Source organism: Triticum aestivum, chromosome 6D (genome assembly GCF_018294505.1).
Source record: "Triticum aestivum cultivar Chinese Spring chromosome 6D, IWGSC CS RefSeq v2.1, whole genome shotgun sequence".
In the NCBI taxonomy this organism is placed as follows: domain Eukaryota; kingdom Viridiplantae; phylum Streptophyta; class Magnoliopsida; order Poales; family Poaceae; genus Triticum; species Triticum aestivum.
The window spans coordinates 156,056,984-156,067,662 of record NC_057811.1 but is presented as its reverse complement, the minus strand read 5'-3'; the positions used below and the strand labels follow the sequence as shown (position 1 = coordinate 156,067,662).

Here is a 10,679-nt window from a genome sequence, read left to right as displayed (position 1 = left end):
GTTGGCCAACTTTTTTATGCATGTTCATCAACTTTCCAAATTTGTTCACGTTTTTCCATACATTCAAGTTTATCATTAATTTTTTCAAATAATTTGATAATCTAAGTGAGGGGTTGTACAATAATTAGTGCTGCTATGCTGGTCCTTAAATCAATTCGTGCTGAAGTGAATCACTAGCAGCCTGTAGGTGTACCGGTTCGCCAAACTTGAAGACGAGTGTAAGGTCACGAGTTCGATTCAAAGTGATTCACTTTTTAGATGTTTTTTCGCACAATATTACAATTTTTTTGGGTGTGCGTTCGTGGGCCCGCCCAGCAGGCTGCCGTAGGCGCCAGCTGCCTTCGGTGGCACTGAAGGCGCCGAATAGGGGCTCCCAACTCCGAACTCACGTGTCATGCCCCAAGGTCATGCCCAATTACACTACTTGGGCCTTCTCTCTGGAATGGGCTATCGGGTTTGGGGCTTGGCCCAGCTACGAGAATCTGCAGTGGTGCCTATAAGAAGGATGGGTAGCAGAGCGGAGGGGATCGATCAATGGAAATGTCTTGAACCCCCCTTGTCTTCCTGCTCCTGTTCCTCACCTATATCCTACTATATCTCACCCCCTTGCTGTTGTTTCTCACCTCAAATCCCTCGTCTTGTATCCCAAATTAGTACTGATCTGATTGTTCATCCCATCGTTGTGTTGGGGTCATGACAGTTTGGTATTCAGAGCCAACAAAAATTCAAAACAATTACCACCCCACTTCCTGCCCACCATATGTTCGATGAAATGTCGAGCCACCCTGAGGTGTTCACCGGTGGCGTTCTCCGCGTCACCGTGCACCACCTATACTACCCGGTCACTGAGGGGACGCTGCAGCAGGTGTTTGCAGCATATGGCATGGTGAAGATCTCCATGTTCCAGAGAATCAATCAGGTTGAGGCGGTTGTTCAACTTCGATCAAGATGCGGAGCAACGTGGGCTCTCGCCTTGCATGGCCGGTGCATCTATGAGCATGCATGTGATGTCTACTACGCAACCTTCTTCTTGTAGACTCGTGTTGGGCCTCCAAGCGCAGAGTTTTGTAGGACAGTAGCAAATTTCCATCAAGTGGATGACCTAAGGTTTATCAATCCGTGGGAGGCGTAGGATTAAGATGGTCTCTCTCATACAACCCTGCAACCAAATAACAAAGAGTCTCTTGTGTCCCCAAGACACCCAATACAATGGTAAATTGTATAGGTGCACTAGTTCGGCAATGAGATGGTGATACAAGCGTAATATGGATAGTAGATATAGGTTTTTGTAATATGAAAATGTAAAAAAAAACAGCAAGGTAGCAAGTGGTAGAAGTGAGCGAAAACGGTATTGCAATGCTTGAAAACAAGGCCTAGGGTTCATACTTTCAGTAGTGCAAGTTCTCTCAACAATGATAACATAATTAGATCATATGGCAATCCCTCAACGTGCGACAAAAGTCACTCCAAAGTTCCTATCACGGAGAACATAAGTTGAAATTGCTTGTAGGGTACGAAACCACCTCAAAGTTATTCTTACCGATCAATCCATTGAGCTATTCCTATAAGTGTCACAAACATCCCTAGAGTTCATAGTAAAATAACACCATATGACACACATCAATCAACCCTAATGTCACCTGGATACTCCAATGTCACCACAAGTATCCGTGGGTCAATTATACGATATGCATCAAACAACTTCAGATTCATAATATTCGATCCAACACAAAGAACTTCATGAGCATCCCGAGATTTCTACCGGAGAAAGGAATATGAAAACATGCATCAACCCCTATGCATAGATTACCCCAATGTCACCACGAGAATCCGCAAGTTGATAACCAAAACATACATCAAGTGGATAACAGAACATCCCATTGTCACCACGGATATCCCATCGCAAGACATACATCAAGTGCTCTCACATCCAAAGATTCAATCCGACATAACAAAACCTCAAAGGAAAAGACTCAATTCATCACAAGGTAGAGAGGGAGAAACACCACATAATCCAACTATAGTAGCAAAGCTCGCGGTATATCAAGATCGTGCCAACTCAAGAACATGAGAGAGAGAGAGAGAGATCAAACACATAGCTACTGGTACATACCCTCAGCCTCGAGGGTGAACTACTCCCTCCTCATCATGGAGAGCGCCGGGATGATGAAGATGGCCACCTGTGATGATTCCCCCCTCTGCAGGGTGCCGGAATAGGGCCCCGATTGGTTTTTTGTGGCTACAGAGGCTTGTGGCAGCGGAACTTCCGATCTAGATTTATTTGTGGGGGTTTATGTATTTATAGGAATTTTTGGCGTCGAGAACAAGTCAGGGGGTCCATGAGGCAACCACAAGATAGGGGGCGCCCTCCACCCTTGTGGAGGCCTCGTGGCTCTTCTGGCCCAACTCTTTTGCTTCGGGGGCTTCTTCTGGTCCATAAAAATCACCGCAAATTTTCAGGTCATTTGGACTCTGTTTGGTATCCCTTTTTTGTAAAACTCAAAAACAAGGAAAAAATAAAAAATGGCACTGGGCTCTAGGTTAATAGGTTAGTCCCAAAAATCATATAAAATAACATATAAATGCATGTAAAACATCCAAGATGGATAATATAATAGCATGGAACAATAAAAAATTATAGATACATTGGAGACGTATCAGCCTGCCTCCTCGACATTTAGGATGTGTCGCCGGAGTACAACCTGCAATTGTGCTCGTTGTTCGAACAGAAGCAGACCGCAACCGTGGTCGAGTACATGGTGGCATTCTGGGAATGTGTACGTCGCGTGCTAGATCTCAACCCCAACCTCAGCATGAAGGGCTTCGTCCACCAATACATCGAGGGCTTGCAGGAAGATATCCAATATTTTGTGCGGTCGTTATCTCCATCAAGCATCACTGGGGCTTCGTCCCTTGCCAGGATAAGGGAGGATGAAATTTTTCAGGAGGCGGCGATGGCTGGGGAGAAACTTGACAATGGCCATGGAGTTCACTTCCTCATGCCTGCGGTGAGGATGCCTTCCCTAAGCTCAGTGCCCCAATAGAGTGTGGTGCAGACCACAACATCATCGCCATGGATAACAATGACCCTGCTGCACCGACGCCTATCACATGTTCGACGGAGTGCCCGAGTCGCAACACCACCGTCGACATCTTCCCCGAGCACGCAGCCGCTGTTGGGTGCGAAGAGGCTGACGACATCGACACCGGTAGCGTTGCTGCACAAATGCCTACCATCTGCTCGATGGGTTTGAAGCCCAAAGGACAGGATATCCGACCAGTACCATGGCCTTCGTTCATCGATGAGCATACCAATACAGCTCACAACGCCATTGGCAAGCCGCCACTGACCCCTCGACCTTTTGGGCAAGCCAAATCTGAGGCGCTATAGTCAAGGAGTAATCCCTTAAATTCTCCTGGTGGTACTTTTGTCGACTCTCTTGGGTGTTTGGTTGAGGTGTTCTGGAGGTTTCAGAACTTGTGGTCAGATACTCAATGTGTGCAGTCAGCTAGTGCGATTTTTGAAGCTCTTTTTTCTGCGGAACGACACAATACTGGAGTTCCTTTGCAAGTCTTGGTTGTCAGTTCAGTTTGGAACTTATTTTTTAGTGTGGCTGCACCTAGTTCTCTAGTGACATCATTTATGGTGGGTGGACATCTATGGAGAGCACATTATGCACCTTATACTTGTGCAGCGGCTAAGAGGGCCATAAGATTATTTAAAGCAAACAGGAAACCTTTAGGCCAAGCACGTCACACTTTTATTCTGTTTGCACACAACACACTACATGAAAAGCCAACTTATAGTATTATCATTGCATCCTGTGATTCTTGCTACAACCCAAGTTATGCTTCTATGTTTAATTGGAGGTTTAGTGCCAAAGGTGTTTCTATTGAGGTTCTGCTCGGTGGTTCACATGTGGTTTGGCACTTGAGATTTATTTTGTTTGACATTGAGACAATCTGGAAAGGTTTGTCATCTCTGCAACCAAAGCCACCATGGTTCTTGTCTTCTCAAGTAATTTTCCTGGAGGTTATCTTCGTAATTCTTGCTGCAAGAAAATGGTGCTCAACAAGCAGATAGCAGTGTTAATTTTTGTTCATCAAGCTAGCAACACAGTTGTTGCTTGTTGTTCCTCGGTGAACATACATCAAGGTATGGTGATAATGGTGGAGTTACAACCTTGGCTTTGTTAAATCATTGGTGTTTGTGAGAACATGAATTTCTTATGGTTTCTTCAGTGTGCCTTCTCAACCACATTTCTAGCTACAAGATTGCACGTGCTGAAATTAATGGATTTCTTGGAGGATGGCAATAATTTGAAGTGTAAGGAAAGGGCAAACTCCTATGGAGAACTTCTAGTGGCATTTGCAGCTTGGCAAGAGGGTGAAGTGTATTATTTCTAGAACAGACCTCACAATAAGGAAAAACTGATTGGTGCATCAATTGATCAAGATCAGGGCTAGTGCTTTGTGGAACTGAAATCTTGGAAACCCCGTGTTACACCCTTAATGGGCACTCTTGAGATATTGTGTTTACATGTAGACCTCTCGATACATTGGTCGTGGCATGCATTGTTTAATTTCTCTAGTTTGATATTGCTTGCTACCAGAGTTGGGATCCAAAAGGTGAAGCACACTTGCAACATGCTCAAGATTGTGGAAATTTCCAGTGAACACCAGTTTTGTTGCCGCCAAGCATGAGTTAGCACCTCAATTTATAGCACAATATTCGGTTCCAGATTACTGTGTGCATGATAAAATGGAATTCCTTCAAAGTAAACATTGGCTATTCAGGACACATGACCCTGTTTATATTAGCGAGAAGTTCTACACTAAAGAGAGCAGGAACATTGCCTTCTTGAGTGCTTTTCTGTATCCAACATGCGCATAACTATATGGTTCAGTTTCTTACTACAGTTTCAGGTCATACAAAGGACAACTAAGTGCTGGGATTCTGGAACTCGGAGTGCAGCTGCAGCTAGTAGAAAGCAGATTGGTTTTAACAATGGTTTCATGATACCATATATGGTTGCGAGATCATTGCAATCACACAGAAGACCTTTCGTTTGCACTCAACAGAGCTCTCTAATAAGCGATTCAAGTTCCATCCTTGCAAATCAAAATGTGGAACAGCTGGTGCTTCCTATGGTACCATGTTCTTCTAAACTATGGGACCTAGGAATTCTTGATGTTCATTGCATCGAATCTTTTTTGTTGCTCTCAACTGCACAGTTGTCATGCTTATTTGTTCCTACTGTGAGAGATTCTCTTGGTCATGGACTTGAGTTTTCTGCTGCAACACAGTCGGATCCTAGAATCTTGCATCGTCATGGTCGGGCAACAACTGAAAAGAAGATCAAGTGTCAACATACAAGTGCAGATATGCAACTGTTACCGTGTAGAACACATCATGGTTGTGGCCTGATGCTTCTTGGAAATCATCTACATAACTTGAGCTTCAAAGTCTACTCCCTTGAAGATCATGATGCTTGTGTTCAACATGATTATGTGGTTGGGTGTTCGTCAGCCAGGATGGATACACAGGTCCATTGACCATGGGACCCTGGTGGTTATGTTGTTACTTGGTACCACGTCACCGGCTTGAGGACAAGCCACAATTTAAGGGGGCAAGAATGTCATGCCCCAAGGTCATGCCCAATTACACTACTTGGGCCTTCTCTCTAGAATGGGCTATCGGGTTTGGGGCTTGGCCCAGCTACGAGAATCTGCAGTGGTGCCTATAAGAAGGATGGGCAGCACATAGGAGGGGATCGATTAATGGAAACGTCTTGAACCCCCTTCGTCCTCCTGCTCCTGTTCCTCACTTATATCCTACTGTATCTCACCCCCTTGCTGTTGTTTCTCACCTCAAATCCCTCCTCTTGTATCCAAAATTGGTACTGATCTGATTGTTCATCCCATCGTTGTGTTGGGGTCGTGACATCACGCTATGGTCGCGCGGACGAGCGCTGGAGCAACCGCCGGTGCTCTCTCCCTCTGCCAGCGCGCGTCTGTGTTGTGCGTGTGCATCTGTGTCGTGCGAGTGTGTGCGTGCTGGCGTGTGTGCATCACCGACAATACTCGCCGTGCCGCAGCTCCCCGACTGCCTACACCCAGTACGTGCGCCGCCGCAAGCTCCAGGTAGACCTCCTTATGTTTTTTGGCGCGCGCCAACTGCTCAACGAAATGCTCAGCTGAGTTAAACATGGGAAGGAAGAAGACTGCCACATTGGCAACGCCGGGTCAAAACCACGCCAAACTCAGCATGAAAATACTTTTGTTGTGTCAAGGGACCAAACTAATCCGGTTTTCAAAGTTGAGAGACTAATGTTTGCCGGTTTTAGAGTTGAGAGACCATTTCTATACTTTTCAGAGAGTTCAGAGATGAAAAATAGTTTTTCCCTAATACTATAGTGCCAAAATAGATGGGCATAGCAACGTGCGCCTACAACGGTCTAGTGCTTTTTATTGCCCCCGGTTTAGCTCATGTGCTATTAGGTTGGCTTTCTGGAGTCTTTGTGGTTGATGGTTTGAAGTGGACGCAGCTGCGGTGCCTTAAAGGCACCTGCTGTTGGGTCACTGACATGTGGGCGAGCCACCTGTTGGAGCCACATGTCATAGACACAAAGGCAGGTGCCTTAAGGCACCGAATCATAGTCCGTTTGAAGTCGAGTAAGTATTTAATAAAATTTTAAAATCCATCAATATGAACAGATAAATCATGGGCTAACTTATTAAAATGTTTCCATCCCGTTGCAATGGTCAATTATCTGGTTCTTTAAAAAGTTATTGGCCGTGGCGCGGCAGGTATGATGGAGGAGCTACACTGAACTGAACTAGCAGTAGCACAGTCAGCGAGTGGCATACGCAACAGCAGCTGAGTAGTAGTAGTAGTAGATCTTGCTGGTGAGGCCAATTGCCCGGGTTTGAAAGAAGAGAGGCTGGTGGGCATCCCCGTCAGTTTCCGCGAAGGCACGGAGCTCAGGGACAGGTGTCCCACCACTCCTGTCGCTCCCAACTTTCGTCCGCGCGTCAGTGTCATGGGTACATGGTCGTTCGTCCCTCTGCGTTTGCAGGTGCAGGTCGTCGTCCACTACCGAGAGTTGCTTTGAATATTGAACGCGGCGATTGGCCAATGAAGATGGTCATCATACGCCATGTCCAACGTTCCTTGCACCTGGCTGGATGGAAAGGCTCGGATGGTAGTAGAATTTCCGCGTCTTCAGACGTTCAGACATGTAGGTGGCGCATCTGGTCTGTGGCTGTGCTCGGGGATAACCTTGCTTCGCAAAAGGGATTAATTTGGCTAACCAGGCCAACCAGAAGCCTTTGATGGTTGGATCTGATTGCTCTGCGGTGCGCGTCTTCACCGCCAGTACAAATAGTGTGAATTCTACCACAAAAGCTATACATAAAAAATAATACTCCTTCTATAAAGAAATATAAAAACATTTAGATCACTAAAGGGAGTGATATTGTCAGTTGGCGCCACAATACGTGAGCTTGTGTAAACTATTCGTTATGTTGTTAACTGAGCAAGGGAAATGATCAAATGAAAGACTCAAAGGAGAGCGAAAGGTTTGATAATTGACTCCCCATACCAGTTGACCTGCGTGCTGGCTCCGGCTGCACATCCCGCCCCCTGCCCGCCGCCACCCATGGAGAAACTAGAAGCGACGACCTTTGACTCCGTCCAACCATCTCACCACACATTACCCGACCGACCGAGCACGCCACACCACCATCCCTGGCGTGCCCACTCATCCCCTTTCCAAGAAGCGCAACCGAAGCAATGGCCGCTCCGACGCGCCCGCGCGGGCTCGCCGCCACCGGCAGGGCGGCGCTCGCGCTCCTCGTCCTCCTCGCCGTCGCCGCGCCTCGGTGCCGCGTCGCGCGCGCGCAGCAGCAGTACGAGGCCAACAAGCAACTCAACTGCTACGGCACCAACGGCAGCTCCGTGCTCGGCTACACCTGCAACGCCACCGCCGCGGCCCGCCCCTGCGCCTCCTACGTCGTCTTCCGCTCCTCCCCGCCCTACGACTCGCCCGTCACCATCTCCTACCTCCTCAACGCCACCACCGCCGCCCTCGCGGGCGCCAACGCCGTGCCCACCGTCTCCCCGGTCGCCGCCTCCCGCCTCGTCCTCGCGCCGCTCAACTGCGGCTGCGCGCCCGGCGGCTACTACCAGCACAACGCGTCCTATACCATCCAGTTCAGCAACGAGACCTACTTCATCACCGCCAACATCACCTACCAGGGCCTCACCACCTGCCAGGCCCTCATCGCGCAGAACCCCAACCACGATAGCCGCAAGCTCGTCGTCGGGAACAACCTCACCGTGCCGATCCGCTGCGCGTGCCCCTCGCCGGCGCAGGCCGCCTCCGGGGTCAGGCACCTGCTCACCTACCTCGTCACGTGGGGCGACGGCATCGCCGACATCGCCGCCCGCTTCCGCGTCGACGCCCAGGCGGTGCTCCACGCCAACAACCTCACCGACAGCGAGAACATATACCCCTTCACCACTCTGCTCATCCCGCTCAAGAGCGCGCCCACGCCGGACATGCTCGTGTCGCCGGCGCCACCGCCAGCACCGGCGCCACCGCAGGCCCAGCAGCCGCCGCCGTCTGGAGGGTCGGGCAGCGGGAAGGGGGCTGCCGTCGGGGTCGGTGTTGGTGTCGGCGTTCTTGCGCTGGCGGGACTTCTTGGCCTGATGTTCTTATGTGTCCGGCGGCGGCGGCGACCGCGGCCCGGCGTTGTGGAAGACGGCCATCCGGGGAAGGGCGTTCTCGACGTGCCCTCGTCTGCCGATTACGACCCTCTTGCCTCGGGCAAGCATACGTCCTCGGCTACGACGAACTCCTCGTCATCGTCGGCGTTTGTGTCCACCGACGCGCGCGCGGCGGTGGAGTCCCTGACCGTGTACAAGTACTCGGAACTCGAGAAGGCGACGGCAGGGTTCTCGGAGGACCGGAGGGTCAAGGACGCGTCCGTGTACCGCGCGGTGATCAACGGCGACGCGGCGGCCGTGAAGCGTGTGGCCGGCGATGTGAGCGGCGAGGTGGGCATCCTGAAGCGCGTGAACCACTCCAGCCTCGTCCGCCTCTCCGGTCTCTGCGTCCACCACGGCGACACCTACCTCGTCTTCGAGTTCGCCGAGAACGGCGCGCTCAGCAACTGGCTCCACGGCGGCGGCGACACCCTCGTGTGGAAGCAGCGCGTGCAGGCGGCGTTTGACGTCGCCGACGGTCTCAATTACCTCCACCACTACAGCAACCCGCCGTGCGTGCACAAGAACCTCAAGAGCAGCAACGTCCTCCTCGACGCCGACCTCCGCGCCAAGGTGTCAAGCTTCGCGCTGGCGCGGTCGGTCCCCACGGGCGTTGATGGCGGCGACGCGCAGCTCACCCGCCACGTCGTTGGCACCCAGGGGTACCTGGCCCCGGAGTACCTGGAGCACGGCCTCATCACGCCCAAGCTCGACGTTTTCGCCTTTGGCGTCATCCTCCTCGAGCTGCTGTCCGGGAAGGAGGCGACGTTCGACGGCGGCGCCAAAAGAGGGGAGACGCTGCTGTGGGAGTCTGCGGAGGGGCTGGTTGTCGACGGCGAGGACGCGCGCGGCAAGGTGCGGGCGTTCATGGACTCGCGGCTGAATGGCGACTACCCGCTCGACCTGGCCGTCGCCGTGGCGTCGCTGGCGGTGCGGTGCGTGGCGAGGGAGCCCAGGGGGCGGCCGTCCATGGACGAGGTGTTCGTCACGCTGTCGGCGGTGTACAACTCCACGCTGGATTGGGATCCCTCGGATTACAGCAACTCCCGCTCTTCGATCGTCGGGAGATAGTAGGAGTACTCGGCATTTTATTTTGGCTGCAAAGATTGTCTTCTCTGTTATGGAGCAAAATCACTTTTTTTTTTAGTTGGAGAGAGCAAAATCACTTGATGTGTAATCTGCTGGCGTAGCGACTGTAAATGTGATCGAGTCATGTATAGTATACCCCATTTCAAATTAAGTGTCGTGACTGAGTAGTCATGTAGCTTCACCAGTGTACTTTTTAATTCTATTCGATTATTTATTATCTGTTGGTGTTGACAAGAGAACCCAAACTTCAACCGCAAAAAAAAGAGAGAGAGAGAACCCAAACTCATTGATTCGAAAGAATTGTTTAATTTTAGTTCCATGACTAAATTTGTTCCATATTATCTTTTTTGAAGTTAATTTGCTCCATATAATTACAAACCAGTTGCTGGATGCTCCTAGAGACCGCGGCAGTGGCTGCTATGAAACTCATCTGGGCACTTTGTTCGGTTGAACCCACATCAATAACCAATAATATTAAAGAATTTATCAATGCTCAAAAGAATTGTAATGCAACGATAGAAGAAAAGTTGAGTAAGATTGATGATTTTAATGCAACGATAGAAGAAAAGTTGAGTAAGATTGATGATATGTCTAGAAGCATTGATATAATTTCTTATCATGTGGAAAATCTCGAGATGAAATTTTTTGTGCCTAAGGTTGAAGAATCAATTAAAGCTTTATATGTTTCTATGGATGAAATTAAGGAAAGAACCACTATGCTTAGAGCTAAAAGAGAATTTTTTTTAAAAAAGTGTTTTCTAACGATTGCTTTAAGAAAGCTAGGCTTAGAGTTATGTCTGGATCTAGTTAGGGTATCTTC

General features: G+C 49.5%; 1 protein-coding gene across 1 annotated transcript; it reads left to right on the top strand.

Annotated features, from left to right (window-relative positions):
- The first annotated feature begins 7,690 nt into the window (after positions 1–7,690).
- LOC123144263 (protein LYK5) lies at positions 7,691–10,026 on the top strand. Its single transcript, XM_044563347.1, has one exon. It carries the CDS (start codon positions 7,796–7,798, stop codon positions 9,839–9,841), a length of 2,046 nt encoding a protein of 681 aa, XP_044419282.1. The 5' UTR covers positions 7,691–7,795; the 3' UTR covers positions 9,842–10,026.
- Positions 10,027–10,679: the final 653 nt, after the last annotated feature.